This window comes from Pinus tabuliformis, chromosome X, assembly GCF_031772625.1.
Source record: "Pinus tabuliformis cultivar Carrire ecotype Pingquan chromosome X, CPIR1, whole genome shotgun sequence".
Taxonomy (NCBI): Eukaryota; Viridiplantae; Streptophyta; class Pinopsida; order Pinales; family Pinaceae; genus Pinus; species Pinus tabuliformis.
This window is the reverse complement of record NC_142308.1, coordinates 438,170,546-438,189,198: the sequence shown is the minus strand read 5'-3', so window position 1 is coordinate 438,189,198 and position 18,653 is coordinate 438,170,546. Positions and strand designations below refer to the sequence as shown.

Sequence of the window (18,653 nt, the reverse complement as noted above, 5' to 3'; positions counted from 1 at the left end):
AGCCCTCTGTGTCCTCTTTCTAACGCCACCAGTTTGATCCACATTGGATTCTCCAAGGAAGAGTTATGCACAATCTCCCAAGATGACCTGATTATAGACTAGTTCAGTAGAGCGAACTTGTACGACGTGCCAAGAGTTACTGTTTCGACCTTTGGCTCTGAAAAATATATAAAAGAAACTACAGTCCATCCTATTTCTGTAACTTCTTAGGAAATTTCAATCTGATGCTTAGAGAGAAAGTTATGATGATTTTCCCCAGGTCACCTGTTTGGAATGTAATTCAAGAGTTTGCAAAAAGACAAACTTCCTTAGATCATATCTCCACAAATATAGCGCAAAAAGCTATAAAATTCGGACCCATGATTCAACATGATTTCTTCTCAAATGGGTTTTTTTAAGCTTTTGAAACATCGCAGAAAGTTTTTTATAGAAAAAATGCCACGATGACCTGTTTGGAGCAGCGAAACCCTAGAATCCAAAGCTCTGATACCAAATTTTATGAAACCAACTCACAAAAAGATAGAAAAGAGAGATCAACGCCTTAGAATTTAGCCTCTTCGAGGGGGAAACCTCCTTAAAATTAAACAAATGAATAATTCTTGGATGATTCAAATGACAAAACCTCCTTTCTATATATAGGATTCTAAGGAGTCACAATATAACCCAGCCGACCTAACAATAATAATATAAAGCCACAAAAAAATATAAGAGGGATTCTATGGGACATAGTAATAAAAATATGGGGACAATAGGGGCACAACAATATTAATAAGGGATACAACTACAATAGTAATGGGGTAATCACTAGTATTATAGGGACCCAACACCAGGTCATGGACTTGTTGCTCCAGATCTACTATTCTGCTATTGAGGAAAAGAGTGGAGGGTGATGTGATAAGATCTTTGGGTGTGAATGTCTTCTCTGCCACGGACTCGAAACAAGTCCCATCATCATCAAGGTCAAGGTTGTCAAAATCCTGGTTTATAACATCTCCGAGGGTTTCTATACTCGGGGTTTTCTAATTATTGAGGGTTTTGATGCCCTCACTAATCTCTGTGCCTTGTGCACTCAATTCCTTGGGGCTCTTAACACCTTGTTCTCCCAGCTTCTTAGGGGATTCAGCACCTTGTCTTTCCAAATCAGTAGGAGTTTTAGTTCCTCGATCTTCTACAACTGCAGGGACTTCAGTACCCTGTCCTTTGAACACTGCAGGGTCTTCAATACCCTGACCTTCAAAAATCGTAGGGTCTTTAGTACCCTGACCCTTAAAATCATTAAGTGTTTCTACGTATGGTTTGCTAAAATTATCAAGACCCTCTTCATGTTGTTCCTCTTCGTTGTCTTATGCTTGCACTTCACTAGTATGCGGTATCGACGTCGTCTTTCTGCTCATTAGCCTGCTGACAAATGTTGACAATGGGATGCCGTCTTCTGCATTCTCCTCATCTTCCACAGTGTGTGCCACTGCGTTTTCAAACATCGAGATATTATGAATTGTGGGGGAAATTTGGGGTGTTTCATCTATTACGATTGGAGAACTCGACTGTTTCATCCCTTGGGCGATAGTTTTCCTCCTCATCGAGGCTCTAATCTTCCTCTTCTTTGTCGTGGGTGGAGTGTTCTCAACGGTCCTCTTATCTTCTTGCATTGGTGAACTTTTACCTTTCCACTTGGCAAGAGAAAATGTCCTCTCCTTTCTCTTCTTACTTGTACTGGTGCTAGCAAACTCTTCTGCACTCCTTGCTCAGAATTATTTCAGAAACGCTCCCCACATTATCCCCTTTTCTTCTAAATTTTTCTTGACCATAATTCTAATAATCTCGTGATGGCAGAGCTTGTTTTCAACCTAGCTTGCAGTGCTACTCTGCACGTTTTCTCCATCTTCTCAAGGCTTTTGAGCAAGAAGTGAGGAGAATTAATCAATTTTCCTACCTCGAAATGCAACAACAATCGGAGGTGGTATACAAATGCCAAGGTATAGTGTCCTTCTCCGGTTACCAACTTCTTCAATATAAACATTAAATCTCGCCACTTCTTGACCATGGAAGTCTGTGGAAGTCCCTTTCTCCAATCGACCTTAATTTTCTTATCGACCAAAAACTGATGCCAATGCTTCTTTGCGAGCCGCTCTTTTTTTAAACCAGCGCTCCCTTGTAAGTGGCAAGCCTATGGCTTGTGTGATGAACTCCTCTATAAATTTGAATTTTAAGGACTCGACCTTGACTCAGCCTTCTTTGAACGTCATTACAAACGCTAATGCCACTGCCATGTTGAACCCATAAAACTTCTACAGAAATGGCAGAAACCTAGATTCTTGCAATAGTGCAAGATTATTCCTGTACTCGGTGGTTTGTTAAATTTCCTACAAAGATAGTGGTTCATTCCTCACAGGCACCATTTCAAACCACACTCCACTTTTCTCTGTTCACACTCTTGAAGGAATTTTGGAGCGAATCCAACATTCGCCGAGAGTTTTATGCCAGAGGTTCATCGCCCTCCATCTTTTCAAAACCACTCACCCGACTATGATGAAAAATCCCGCCACATCAGGTATTGATTCGTGTCAGCCTGCTATGGGTGAATCGTGATGATTGGATGCAATGGCGGTATAGGTGGCGGTGGTGCAATGAATACAATGATCGGATTGCGGGTAAGCTAATAATGGTTAGGCAATGTGGAATCATTTCAAGGAGGGTGTGCAGGTTATCGGACAATAGTACCATCCCGCAGTCAACGTCATAATTCAATCAGACATACTTCAACATTTATTAAGAAGATTAGATTCCAAACCTTATACACCTTGCACTTTAAAGATTTGTTCTTAGATTAGTAAATAATGAACAAAGCATCAATTAAAACATGGAATGAGATAACATATTAACACATGTGCAGGGAAGTACAAGCCCATAAATATCCCTGATAAACCACTCCAAGACTGTGTTTCTGCACCAAACCTTCTTGCACTGCGCTGTGCTTGCACCAGAGACTTTTACCAAATAGACAATCTGATAGGACGTACTTCTGTAGCTGGACTTAAAACATTTGCCCCATTATACAAGAAAATTTATTCGCCATCCTTTGGTGTTTCTTGAACATGCCTTTTGGATTAACTGCATTGAATTCTGGAATCAATTTATGAGGAAATAAAGAAGTGGGAAAGGGGTAAAAAATTTAGAATGGGAAGGAATATTACAGTAGGGATTTCAAAAACAATATCACAAAGAAGTTGAATTACACCTTCACTACCATAAAATCATCAAACAACGGTGGACTCATCGAACATGACAAGATCAAACCACTTTGTCTCAAGGTTCGTTAAATATACTAAGAAGGATTCATATGAATGATGAACTTATATATCAAGCATGTGCTATCCTCCTCAAGCTTTTCAAAAATAAAGAGGTAATGACCAGAAATGGTTAGGGAAATTGGGAAATTTGGACACTTAACCTATTAATGGCAGCGAGTCTCTCTTGAACATGGCACTCTTTCACTTCATCTTTGTGACTGTTGGGTTGGGAAATATTCTTTCTTCTTTGGTTAATAACACCATATCAAAATCTTTTATAATCGATTTTGAGTCAATGTTACTATATCCAAAAAGTGCCACTAATATGTTCAAGAGAAGTAATTTAGTTGACATTTGTTACAATATCTTAAGCCTTACTTCATGTCTGTCATTTATGAACCAGTTCTACATCAACATCATTCTATCTCAAATCTTAATACCCGTTTTGTGTCATTGATGAGGGATACATCAAGACCCTCCTACGATGAGTCACTTCTTGTCGGCATCAACTCATTATCCAAGAAGTTGACTTAAAATCCCCCTTTGGTACCTTGGAGCTTGCATACCTCAATGGCAAGTTTCCTCGCTCTCGGTGACAGGTCCTCATCATTGGCCTTCGGGAAAAGATTTTGTGTGGTGTTCAATGACATCTCATTCATTCACACCACATAGATTTTACTATGGTACCTTGAGATCCATTATCATTATCGATGGTTTCTATCACATTTATTAATGACTTACATCATTGTCTGGTAATCAAATTTTGTCTACCATGTTTAACTCCAGCTCATTTATTTGCATGTACAGAATCGTACTATCGAGTGACGAGGTAGAAGAACCCATATCTAGTTCCATCCATCCAAGCTATGATTTCAAGATTCATACAATATTACAAAGTATGGTGGCTATGATCATTCAAAAAATCATCCAAGCATGGGTTCACACTTTGTCATTAGTGGACAAGACTTTTTTATCATTGTACATGTAATTTTGGCTTATATTCTTAGCATGGGTATGCCTCCCTCAACAATGATATCATGATGATAGTATTTATTGTAACAAATGATGATCTCAACCAATTTGTTCTTGATCCAAACTCGTCATAAAAGTAAAGCACTTCAGTCCTCAACCACTTCTTCTGACTTTGGACTTTAGGGGGGAACCTGCTACAGGCCATTTTGTCACATCCGCTCAAAAGGCCTAAAAATTGGATCAATCCACATCCTTGAACACTTTTTTATTATCCCTTTACAAAGCCCCAAACATCACCTCTCCAAAAATTTTGAGTTTTTGGTATATCAACTCAAAAACACTATTTTTTTCCCTAATGCATGCTGCATGCCTGCCCACTTGCAATGGTTGTAAGTTGTATAATTGAGCATATGCACTGACCAACACAAGTTTCTCTACTCTATAGGTGCGATGGTTCTAGAATTTTGGGAAAATTAAAAAATATTTTTGAATCTTATCCTTCCAAAAGCTTCTAAGGTGGTTTTAACCATTTACAATGGATAGGGATTTTGAATTCATGTATGATCCAACTCTAGTGGTCTTATCTCTTATCCCTAGAGCTTATCTTCCCTCATATGTGGATTTCAACCCTAGATCGGTAAATCCTAAACTACCACTTTCACCCTATAAATTTATTGCCTCCGATAGAGTTTGGGCTGACGTTTGGAGATTACCAGTGCTCTCATGCTGCTACTCTGAGCTTAAGGAGTCATCATCAATTTATGCCTTAGGGTTGAGTGTGAAGGTTTTCTTTGTGGCAAGGAAGGACAAGACAATTGGGGAGATATCTACAAAGTCAACTTCTATATATGGTTGTAATTCGTTCCTTTATTTATTAATACAAAAATCACTACATTTTCCTCTATTTGTGTCATGTTTATGTTTATGTATTTCAATGTCATTATGACTCATTGATTAGAGATATTGGATTATGCTATGCGGATATTGTAGTTCTCTTGCTTATTTTAGTCATTTTTGCAGGTTTTTTTTATAGCGCGTGGAGCTAGAGTTGGAGCTTATAAGAATGTAGAAGAGGAGGACTTACTACAGATTCCAAGTAGGTCTCCTTTTCATATTCTAATCTCTCTAAGGAAAACATAGATATTTTTTCCCTCTACTGTTCTAGATCAGACCACTAGATCTAGGGAGGTCATTTTTGTTCGCAAATGTGAATTTTTTATATAACACCTAGTGTGCCCAGGGTCTAGAAACCATTGACATATCCTTCAACAACTCAGAGTCTGAAAAGGACTACCTTTCCTCTCCTCCTTCTATCTCAAGATCCTGGATTTCCTAACACATTTAAGGTGGAATTTCATTAAAATAGGTTTCCACTGAGTCATGGGAAAAGAGCCTTTGCCTCTTGCTTCCCAAGTTGGGATCTACTATTGTCACCCTTCCTACTGATCATCCAATGCCTTGGCAACATCGTCGAGTCTTTGGGGGGTGGGGTGTGCCTCAATATCACTACAGGGTCTTCCTTTACCTACAAAAGAGCAAAAAAACCGACTCGACCCACCCTCAGCAAAACATGTAAAGACAATAAAAAATATTGATCCATAACATTAAAATAAACTATTAACATTGTGAAATAACTAGTTTAACCTTTTAAATATTATTATATTAATGTTTAAGAATAGAAAGACTAAACAAAACATTTTAAATTATATTGATTTCATTATTATAACAACATTTCATTATTATAGCAACATTATTTAAACTACTTCTTAACAATGTTTATGGTCAATGTTAATCTAACAGTTATATTAAACCATCATATTAATAACTATATTACATCATTATATTAACATGTAAATACAATAAAAATATTGATCCATAACATTAAAATCAAATTATTAATATTGTGAAATAACTAGTTTAACATTTTAAATGTTATTATATTAATGTTTAAGTATAGAAAGACTAAACATAACATTTTAAACTAGATCCATCTTAACTATGGATCTACTAAGCACAGAGGGATCAAATCTTTTGAGTTGAAAATTTCTTTTAGAGTGAAAAGGATTTGATCCCTTTGGGTGCTTGGTAGATCCAGAGTTAAGATGGATCTAGGCTAGTTTTTAGATATTTGTGCAATGATTTTTCATTGTTAAGCTTCATAGGAAAATCACTCAAAATTAAAATCCTTGAAAATAGCTCATACTCACGTAAATAACATATCTACCATTACTTAATTTCCACTATAATTTAAGCAAGTATTTGCATAAAAAATGGATAGGAATGAATTGTAAATAAATATACTTACCAAGAGTCCCAAACGTGCAGACTTACTAGTGGTTACTTCCCACCAAAATTTATGCAAATCCTTGCCACTTAGTAGGCAATTAATTTTTCCACTTCATATATCAATTTTCAATTTTTCTAAAAGCATAATTTATAACTTATGTGGTAGGGACTAAGTTGCCCTACAATACTTGTTTAATATGGACATTGAAATATTTTACTTATAATTGACAATAAAATATTTTTTGTTATTAATATATTTTTGTTTTAAATATTACATGTAAACTGAACATAGAATGAAATATATACTTCTCCCTCATAACTTGGATTAGAAAGCACATATTAATGGAATAAGAATTCTCATTATATATGTGTGTGTGTGTGTGTTTTGTTAAAATCTTTTACTCTCCCTCGTACTTGGAATTAGAAAGCACATATTAATGGAATAAGACTTATGTCATTATTTATCTCTCTGTATATTTTTTTATGTTAAAATCTTTTACTCAACATGCATATATTTTTATTTTAAATATTACATCTAAACTAAATATAGAATGAAATACACATCATGTAATGTCATTAATATTATTTTTTGTGAACTCTATATCAAGCACTGAAAAAATTACACATCTTCTCATACTAAAAGATAAATTAATTTATTTTTACTTTTAATTACTTTATCACTCAATACAAAATTGATATAAAATTAAAATAGAAATTAAAATATTTTATTTGTGACCAATATAAATTATTTTGTTATTACTATTTTAAATTTTTTTTTTTATATAAATATTTTATTAAATTTTTAAAATGTAATATTATATGAAAACATCTTCGTATACTAAGTGGTAAAGCGTTTCTCTAGTAAACAACAATTATATTGATTTCATTATTATAGCAAAATTATTTAAACTACTTAACACGGTTTATGGTCCTCGATAATCTGACCATTACAATTTCATAAAATTCTAAATTTTAAGCATTAATTCAATGATGATAAAAGACCAAAAATGTAGTTTCATTATTAGAACATTAAAGTTGTTCAAACTACACCTATCATAACTAGTGAAAGAATATTGGTTTGCATAGGATTTGGTTGGCACAACAGAGTTGAAATTGTAGAGATGGTTGACAAGATATTTAATGACTTGGATTGGATTGGAGTGTTGATAGATATTTGGATGGAGAAAATTTGAACTTTAAGTTGGTTAATTTTTATCATCAATTAGTTGTGTAAAAACAATGGTTTATAAAAATGCTAACTTTTATTTGGATGTACCTTGCTAACTTTTACCTTTGTTATGCTCAATGTGTATGTGATCATCTTTATTATTTGATCACAATTCTAATGAGTTAAGGATTTTGAAAACGTTAATATGCTTTAATACTACAATATGTGAGACTTAGTACTAATCTCAATATCGATTATTGTAACGACAGTTACATAAATATATTTTTGTCTAAAAACAATAAGGGATAAATATGATCACTAATTTCAATGAAATAAAAATGATTAGGGATAAGTGGTCATCACCTCATTCCATAAGTTCTCACTAATAGAAAATATATCTAAAGGAAAATTACTAATATATGGAAATTAAAGGTTTTGCAAAGCAAGAGAGTAAAAAGAAATGGTTTTTGTAAGAAGAAATGCTAAGGGTCATGATTGCAAAATATGAAATGTTAATGAAGTATAGTATTTAAGCTATATATCAAAATGTCACACTACTTTCACCATCATTGATTTCCTCGAGACATTATTTCTTTCTTTTATTTTATTTTAATTTAATTTGAATTAAGTTTTCAAAGATTATAGAGTACTAAGTATTCTAACTTTAGTGTTAATGAAAGCATATTAAATTAGGAGGCAAGAAGAAAATGGTTTTTAAGTGTAAAAACACTTTTAAGTTATAAGATTTTATATATGTTTACGTAAAATAATAAGTAAATTATTAATTTTATTTATGAGATAATTGAAATATAGTTATTTGAATAATATTAATTTTTAATTAATTTAATCAAAATTGAGTATTATAATTTTGTTAATGGATTAGTGCAATATAATGCTATCTAATTATGATACATTAGTTGTAATGGAAATCTAGAAAAATGTATCACTAACAAAAAATTATTAGATGTGTTTATATAATTTTTTAAGTTATGGTGTAAAAAATGAAATGTAGATTTTGGAATTATTTTCTTAAATATATAAATTTTATTTATAAAAATTTGTTATAATTCAATAAAAATGGTGTTTTTCTAAGATTGGTATGTTATTTTTCTCTAAAACATAATGCATATGTTTAAAGTAAGCTTCAAGTTTGGTATATGAACAATGGATTTTTTTTAAATAAATTTGTACTGTTGTAGCTAACAAATAGTTCTTTTGCAATGTTATTTTCCCATAATTTTTAATGTTAATTCTATATATTATTTTAAAATAAGAAATTTAGTGAATCCATGAATCATGACGTCAAGCATTAGGCCCTGTTGTAAAAGTATCAACATAACTATATATATATATATATATATATATATATATATATATATATATATATATATATTACATAGGTCTTCATATGTATTAGTGCATGATCATTTTTATTTTAAACAAGAGAGCCACTGCCGTGGCGGTAGTCCCTGCCGGGGTCTGCCACAACCACAATGCAAACTCTTAGAATAAGCAAGACATAGAATAATCAAGACATGTAGAAAAGAAGCCTAGAACCAGCAGTTTGAGAACAAGCAAGCCGTTGTTTCACCTTTCTTAACTGTTTGTCGTTGGTGTCATTTGTCGATTGTATAAGCAGAAGAAAAATCGTACTTTAAGGCTTAAGCTTGTCGTGACATTATTATTATACAATAAATATTATGTTCATCAGGCGCATTGCCAAACTTATGGTTTAAACATTATATGATTTATGCTTACTCGCTTTCTCTCATATGATTTAAATATTTAACCCACGAAATAGAGATGGAACCAAATGTTTTTTTTAAAAGTGTAACCATCCGCAGGTCTGTTGGATTTGAAGATTCTACTTTTTGTCATGATAAAAAAAACAACAAACTATGCAGCATCAAGGAAGGTTATGATCATGATTCATGATTAAGGAAAACCACACTTAATGCACAAACAACATGAACAACCATGCTCAATATATATATTATAAATAGTGCAGAAATCTTGTACCGAAGAGGAATTGAAGATTGCTAGTTTGTATAGATCCAACCAACGATGAAAATGTAAAACTTTACACAACAACAAAGGCCATAATGACAATTCACAAAAGTTTATGTTTAGAACCAAAACAATACTAATGACCATAAAAAAAAATTGTGCCTAAGAGGACTTGAAGACTCTCATTAAGATTCAAAATAAGGATCAAAACTTTGCTCACTGTACAGATGCAACAACAATGCCTGTAAAACAATAATAACACCCATTGCTGTCAAGGTATGTGGTATAAATAAATCAAGAAATGCTAAAATTTTTGACTAAACAAACAACAAACAAGGCAGTCCCTTCATCAAAACTAACAATTCATTTTAATAACCAATCCATATAGAGAAGATTTGCAACCTGTCCATCTGCAATTATCAAGAGAACATGGTACTGCCCACCACTCTGTTCCACAATACGGATTGCTGCTTCAATAATTGGGGCAAAAGATGTTGGCCCTAAATAAGAAAAGAACATACAAGAAATGTATAAGAAAACACAGGACATACGCAACATATACACATATCAAGTAAACCAGTCAGACACTCTTTCCTAGCTTAAGGCTTATAATGCTAAAGGTAATTAATCTTCATATCTTCAGGTGGAATGTCAAAGTTTCATTAACCAACCAGCCAGTCGAAGATGTGGGACTATCTCCCTGTAGCGTCTCAACGCTTCTTCAAATCCATTGCATAACCTATCATCTAGATAGAAACTAAACACACTTTGATCATGTGTCAAAGTTGTGAAAGAAACAACACGTTATTAGCAATAACCATATTGCTGCATATGTTATGAATTCATGTTAACCAACATAAGAAAAATAAATTGAGCCAAATTCAAACAAGATTTTCAATCGAAATAGAGATCAAAACTTGCCATCCCCAAAACCAAAACAAGGGATCAAGTTGTCTTCGTCAAATACAGATAAGGTCCTCCCAATTATCGAAATCGCTTGTTCATAAGGGTTTGGAGTGTCTCCAATGTGGTGCAAGCTTCGGAGATTAAAAGACCTTGCACCTAAAATCCATAACAAAATGTTGAAGTGGTGACTTTAATTTGATTTGGATTGAAAAGTAAAAAGCCTGCAGAATTATCAACTTAAACTAAAAAACTGATTGAAGTTGTATTCAATATATATGAGCTGCCTACAGAAACACACTAACAGTTCTTGAGCAAATAAACATAGCGGGCCATATTTAGATAGAGGCAGATTGGCTATTTTAAAATTTTAACTTGCATGAAAATTATGACATTAAAAACTTCAGGATCATGGATAATAGAACTTACCTGTCCACTCATTGCTCTTAGTGAAGTCAATCCCTACAATCAAATTGGAAGATTCGAGGCCAGCTTGTGCAAGAGCTGCAGTCACCTACAAAAAAGATAAAAATAGAAACAAATCAGAGAATTCTCCCCATAGCGCTTATAACCATAACTTATCAAGCCAATTCACACTGAAATACATGCGATAATACAAGCTAATTACTCAAATATCATAATCAGGTACATCGAAACCCATGCAAAGCCAGTTCTTTAGAGCATTACAATCTGACTAAACCTTTGACCAAAATTGTTGCGTTGTTTGTTGACCTAAATAAATTATTTAATTGTCTTGAATTAATACTACTGAATATGATCTCAACAATGAGCATTATTTTTCAATTCAAATTAAGTATTCCACTGGATTTAAATGTTTACTAAGCTTTAAGAAATATGAAAACCGGTGAAACGAATAAGTTATATAATCTAAGGCACATATCTGATTAATAATAAGAAAAAACCATATGACTTCAAATCCATCACAAAGAAATGACAACAACCCATCCTGAAAATGCATAGTAAACCCTTAATTTTTAACATGTATGGCATCCAAAAACCAAAGTGCAAAGTAGTAAACACTTAATTTTTAACAACATATATGGTATGCAAAAACCGAGGAGAGTAAGAATACCTCATCAAGTGAATTGTAATTGTCAGCGATTCGGGAGTATCTCCTTTGCAACTTCTGTTTAGTCGCTGGTTGTGCATAAGTTTCCGATGGAACTGCTGGTGAAGGACCATAGGATGAAGAATCCCATGCTGGTGAAGGGCCATACGAAGAAGAACTATAACGCCTCGGGCGAATACTTTTTGAATGTCTGCCTCCCATTGCCTAGATTTTGAGTTTTTGCAAGGTTTTGCAGGTATGGCACATAATATTCTCCACAAACTCTAATGAATTGAAGATAAACTTGCCTCAGAAAACATAAACAGAATCCCAGGAAATTGGATTTGAAAAATGGCAACATTATAAAAGGATTACCAACATAATAAATTAGAATATTGACATTAAAATTGCAACATAAAGAAAACGGTTCCTGGAGAAACAGTTTTTAGACATGTTCATTAACCAAATTAAATACAACTTATTTGAAACTTTTTGATCTTGTGAAGAAAAAATATCTTTAAGACTTGCCAAGCTAAACATTGTAGCTTTTAAACATATATATATATAATAAGAAGTGGATCAAGCTTCGGAAGTAAAGGACAAAAGTTTGCTGCAAAACCCGGCCTTGCTACTAAAAACAAATTGATAACAGAAAATCCCACCATTTCTCGCCGATCTCATACCAATGAAAAAGAAACAAAATTAGGAAAACAAAATGCGGTGATATATACCAGGTTGTAAGTACAACTCAGCACATTTACAGATAACATGCAAATCCCATTAACACTCGATGCAAGAGGCCTCGTGCATTCAGGATGATGTTTTGTAACAAATCCTCGGATTTCCGATATTTAAAATACACAGAAGGCAAATCCGCTCAAAACAGAAGCACAGAACCCTGCTCAAGATTGAAAATTCCACCGAGGCAACTTCTGAGAGCCTACCTTCTAGAATATTACGCTCTGAAGGCAGCGGAAGAGAACTTTCTCCGTCCAAACCCTTCCACTGATATACAAAGTAAGCGGAGTTGCAGTGAAGCTCCTGTTATGATTCCCGGTTCAATGCCTTAGAAAGTCTCTTTCAAAATCGAGAATCCACGCTATAATGCAATTTACATCAGATATACACTTCACAAAGGGCTAAGACAGCAGGAGCTCGGAAACAACATAAAATAATCCCTCGCCGAAAATGTTTACCATCTTGAAAAATTCAGGAAACTTACAATGAACTTCAAATTTGACGGCATGGAGGGCATGGAAGACCCACAAACAACATTTTTTTTCGCAAACTTTACAATTTTATCATATGTATATAATTTCATTCAGACTTTAAAAACAGAAAACAAGAAAGTCCGATCAGCACTATTTTGAATAAGACCAGTTCAGAAAAGTTTAAAAGCTCACAAAAGAATGACTCCTCGCTCTAACAGAGTAATTTTTTCGCAATTCCTTTAAATATCAACGGTTCCTTTCCTTGTGATGTAAACTGGAACTTTCCTCTACAACTAAAATAACAAGATAATATAGCGAGTTTTTTGCGTGTAAAACTAAGTTTCCTCAATCTGAAGCCGAAGAGTTGATTTATTCAACCAAATTTACCTAAAGCCGGCACATATGAAGCTTCCTAAAGCCAAGTGCGCTCACGGAACAGATCGAAACAACCCGGAAAGTGGCTGGGACCAAGATAGTCGCAGAAGTGGGAATTCTTCCAAGTTACAGTTAAATATTGCGGTCGTTTACTTAATTTCTCGGGAAGATCCTGGAAATGGAGATGAGGGAAAGTGGGAAGGAAGGAAACTCATTTCGAGCATGAAGTTTTGATTGAAGACGGTGGAAACTAGAGATAAGCAATGGAAATTGTGTCGATCAATTTGGATTACAGAATCACCTTTCCTTCAGAAATTAGGAAGGTACCTTAATGTGGTAGCGAGCTACTTGAGAGGTGGCAGACGGTGGCAGACAGTGGTAGCCAGCTGCGTGAGAGGTGGCAGCTATATAATAAACTTTGCATGCACCTAAGTTTCATGTTTGTCACCATAATTTTCCAGACTTTGGATAAAATACAAATTGGAAATGGTATATAAAATGACATGGTATATAAAATGACAGAACTTTGGTTAAAATAATATTGCCACAATTTTCTTGCATCGGGCCACGTGAAGCCTGCAATAAGAGGTACAATGCGCTTTCAGGGTTAAAACTTTGGATAAAATTTAAGTGAACAAAATTGCTACGATTAAACTTTGGTTAAAACACAAGAAAACATAAAAAAAAAACGGTCAACGGATGGATTAATAGGCGGTCAAACGTTCGATCGAACGCTATAGTCCGGGCAGGGAATAATAAGTCAACCAATCAAATGTTATAGTGGAAATAAAATACCTATGCATTTTATAAATTTGATATATGTCCAAAATAAAACAAAGAATATAAAGCGATAATTAATTTCTCAAGAAAGTATATATTTAGAATTTACACATAGATCTCTATAATGATATGTAAATTGTTGTCACTGAATAATTCATTACAACATATCTATGAAAATAAATTGAAATTTATACTATGAGAGGTAAATTTCTTTTAGTGATTCAGATTGGCTCATTATATTGTTTGTCATCCATCTTGATGCATTTGTAGTGGAAAAAGTGGAGGAATCATCTCATAGGATTTTTTTACCAACGAGATCCAGTTTCGAAAAATGAGCCTCGAACCTTTCGAGAGCATTTTGAGGCATCAAATGACGTTTTTTAGGGATAGAAATTTTCCGCTTGAGTGTCAAACCATTTCATGCTATTCTACACACACAGATATTTCCAACGACACAAGAAGCACACCAATCAGAGTGTATGCAAAATTTATGCCACTTAGAAGTTTATTTTCCTATTTTCACACCTATAGTTCAGGAGGATGTCGCATCAGCCCCCATTATTCATGGAAAATGGGCTAGATGTTGGCTTATTGGGCCCTGACCCAGGTTCAGAAGAGTTATTAGCCAAACAAATCCCGTAGCTACCGGCCCTTTCGGCAAAAGTCTGCGGAGCACAAACTAAGGCCTCACTCGAGGTAGCAGGGGGGTGCTGGAACCAGGTTTCCGCACCCTTGGGATGTCTTGATGTGGTCTGGAGGGGTCGCGAACCATTCAACGGCCTTGCAGCACTCTTTAAAGTTATCGAGCTTCTGCGTAGATCTGCGCAGATGCTCTTTCTTATTAATGAAATTATCACAAATCCGATCTTCTTGTTATAGTCTTTAAGCAAACATTTAACAATAAAACCCAGTGCCCGCAATCATAATTATTTTAAAGACATAAACCCATATAACAGATGTATGAACCAGAATACAATAGATCCACAATATTTCAAAAATAACTTATCTTTACTAATATATTCATTCAGTACATCCTTCTTTCTTTCCTGCGCACACAGCTGCGGACTCTATCAGGCCTCCGCGCACACAGCTGCGAAGCCTTTATCTATCCACTAATACCCTTGACTCGAACTTACAGATGCAGAACACCAAGTACTTTCACCAACCCATAACACACCAGATCTCATCAAAAACTAAAAATTGCCTTCTACCCTTAGAGCCTCGCTCTATTTATAAATTCCCATGGTCTGCGGACCATGGGAAAGCTAACTTGCTTCCTATTATTCTATATTATTTTTGGGTGGACAACCCCTTGGCTTGACCTATTACATTTTGCGCTCCACGCATTTCAGATATTTACACTATTATTACCCTAACTTCTAGGCTTTAAGCCCTAAAACCGTTACGCGGGTCCTCCGCTACCCAACACTAGCCACGTGATTATGATGTAAAAGACTCTAGAAGAGTCTATATTGTAAATCTAGTTAAGAGTTGATATAGTCAAAATTAACCACTAGTAGGCTATCGGGTTGTGTTATAAGCAGACCACTAGGAGGAAGAGATATTCCATTCTTTTGAGAGCATTTTGTTCCATAGTTGAGTAAAGATAGCCAAGAAAGATAGGAGGTAGAGCATACAGAGAGGGTTTGTGCATTGTAGTAGCCCACGAACCACAAACATTACTTTTTTTGTATCTGCAGCCATATTTCCAGACATAGAAAGAGTGCGAAGTGACCTCGCCTTCCACTGGGTTTTCTCCCGAAAGTGTTTCCCAAAGAGCATATCTTGTGTCTTATGTGTGTGTGTGAGCTTATTTTCTTTTTCTCTACTTTTCTGCATAATTTTCATTTACATGCATGCACTAATTACAGTTAAATCCATAGATCTTAAAGTTTAATAAAACTGTAATAGTGTAGGATCTCATATTTTTAATGTAATATTATCAGATTTTTTGTGACGAACCGTCCAGTGGAATATCCACAATAGTTTACAAATCATTTAATTTCCATATTTATTAGTATTATTTTGTTGTTTATGCAAGCAATAAATAATATGCAAAAAATAGATAACGTGTAAATAAGAATCACTCACAAACCACAATGAACACCACAATATGCTTTGGGAAATCATTTTGAGAGAAAACTAAGTTGGAAGGTGTGGTTGCTCTACTCTCTTTTTCCTAGAATGGAAAATGATGTAAGTACAAAGGAAAAGGCACTTTCCATGGAGTCACTTGAGATTTATGGCTTGTGGGCTACTAAAAAACATAACCCACCCCTGTTCTCTCTCTCTATCCACTCTCAGCTACTCTACTCTACTATTGAACAAAACGCAAGAAAAATAATCTAGGGACTCAATTATAACATAACTTGATAGCCAACTAGGACTAGATTTTATGCATTCGACCCCTAAAATGAGTTACAACTTGAACTTTGAGAGTCTCCTTCATAGTACCCATGTGGCTAACCCCTTTTACATGAGTAGCATGGGTTGATGTGGAATCCTCTCAAATTGTGGTGGTCAATCATGATAGATCAACTTTTTTTGGGCAGGGGGGGGAGGGGGAGGATTGCATCTGAACTCAAATTGATGTGATTCTTGCATCCTTAAAAAGGTCTTCAAGTGCATAACAATGCCACAATGTTCAATACTTAAGAGTGATAGTTTACCCGAGCCCAAAAAAACATTGTTCAAGACCTCAAACTAGCGTCAAACTGTGTTAGACCCTAATTCTCCAAACAAGTTCATGCTAATAAAATTGCTCATGTAAGTCAATTCCTTCAATTTTTCCACTTTGAAAGCATATAAATGGATTACAAATATATGCATGATCCAATATGGATCAATAAGTGTGCATAATTTCATTAGGAATGATCACATGAAACATAAAGAGAAACATAGTTGAAAATAAGGAAGTTGTAGAAATGGATTTTTTTTTGTTTATACAAACCAAACTGAGAGGTTTATCAATCCATACTGAAAACCAAAGCTACTACCTTGTCTACCATGTAGTTGGAAAAAGGTGATCATGCCAAATATTTTTTAAATTTAATAATGTGTTCACATTAAATAGCATGCACACATTTATATAGTGTCAATGAATATATATAATGAGCACACATTAATATAATGCACACACATTTTTTCTCCATCTCTCACCATCCTTCTCAACTCTCCTTCTCGACACCCTCTTTATCTTCCCTTTTTCTTGAACCCACCCCTTCTCTCTTTCTTTGTCTCCCTCTCTCTCTCACCCTTTATCTATTCCTTTCTCACTCTCTCTCTTCATAGGTATTCCTCTTATCTCTCTCCCCCCCTCTCTTCCTAAGCCTCACCTCTCTCTACCCCTTTACATAGAAATTTCTATATGCTCCTCTCCCTTTCTTTGTTCCATGTCCCCCCTATATTTTTCTTTCCCCATCACTGTCTCTCTATCTCCCCACTTTTCTCTCTTCCCCCATGTCTCCCTCCTCTATATCTCTTTATATCTCTCTCTATCATCCTCCTTTATTTATATCCCTCCTTCCATACCCTTTAATTTATCTCTCTCCCAATTTCTCCCTGTTATATCCCTCTCTTTCTCTATCTCACTTTCCATAAGATTTTCCTTTCTCTCCACCCATTTCCACATGCCTTTCTATTTCTCCCCCTCTTGTTATCCTTATTTCCATCTCTTTCTCCCTTTCCCTATTCCTCGTTCTCTTTTTTTTTTCCCTGTCTCTCTCCCTCCTTTTATCCATCTCTCTCTCTTTTTCCCTAATCATCCATATCTCTCTACTTGTTTCCCTATCCCTTTCTATCTCTCCCCATCTCACTATTCCTCTTTCAATATATCTCTATCTTTTCCAATTTCCTTGTCCCTTCCTTCCCCATCATTCCCTATCTCTCTTTGACACACAATCTCTCTATAACCCCTTATCTTCCCCCTCATCTCTCTTTCTCTGTCTCTATCTCTCCCTCCCTCACTACTTTCTCCTCCCTCCTCCCCATTATGTCTCTCTCTCCCTCATCTCTCCATCCTTATATCTCTCTCCATATACCTTTCTCGCTCTCCTTATTTCTCCCTCATATATCCCCCTCTCTCTCTCCTTCCCTAATCCCGCCATCTCTCTCTCTCTCTCTCTCTCTCTCTCTCTCTCTCTCTCTCTCTTCCAAGCCCCTCCACTCCTTGTCTCTCCCCATGTTCCTTTCTCTCGCTTCCTCTCCCCATGTTCCTCTCCTTCCTCTCCCACCTTCCCCATTCTATCTCTCTCTCTCTCTCTCGTTATAAAATGTAACTATGTTCAGTCTTCAATAATGTACTTGAGTCATTATGTAATGTACTTGTCAAAAGGATGAAGAAAATAATTTTTATTATTGTAACAATGACTTATTAAAGCATGGGTTTCATGCTGGGGTCATCATTTTAGTCAAAGTCCCCATTGTGGACTCCTAGGATTAATATTTAGTTTATAGAGTCATACATTCAAAGAGGCCCTTCTTGGGCTTTTGAATCATGTAAAAAGGTTTTGTATCAAGTCAAATATGAATTATTTACCCTCCACATCAAGTCGACCCAAGGACCCTAATTCAACCCACAAGAAACCTATATA

General features: G+C 35.0%; 1 protein-coding gene and 1 long non-coding RNA gene across 2 annotated transcripts; both read right to left on the bottom strand.

The window, feature by feature from the left end:
• Positions 1-10,563: 10,563 nt before the first annotated feature.
• LOC149140452 (E3 ubiquitin-protein ligase RGLG5-like) lies at positions 10,564-12,033 on the bottom strand. Its single transcript, XM_089450036.1, has 3 exons — positions 11,720-12,033; positions 11,056-11,140; positions 10,564-10,785 (listed from the first exon to the last, which is right to left on the bottom strand). The coding sequence occupies exons 1-3, from the start codon at positions 11,915-11,917 to the stop codon at positions 10,634-10,636; spliced, it is 435 nt and encodes a 144-aa protein (XP_089306162.1). The 5' UTR covers positions 11,918-12,033; the 3' UTR covers positions 10,564-10,633.
• A 615-nt stretch (positions 12,034-12,648) lies between these two features.
• Positions 12,649-13,519, bottom strand: LOC149140451 (uncharacterized). Its single transcript, XR_016265176.1, has 2 exons — positions 13,294-13,519; positions 12,649-12,736 (listed from the first exon to the last, which is right to left on the bottom strand). It is a non-coding gene; the product is annotated as an uncharacterized LOC149140451 (long non-coding RNA).
• Between the last annotated feature and the right edge of the window lie 5,134 nt (positions 13,520-18,653).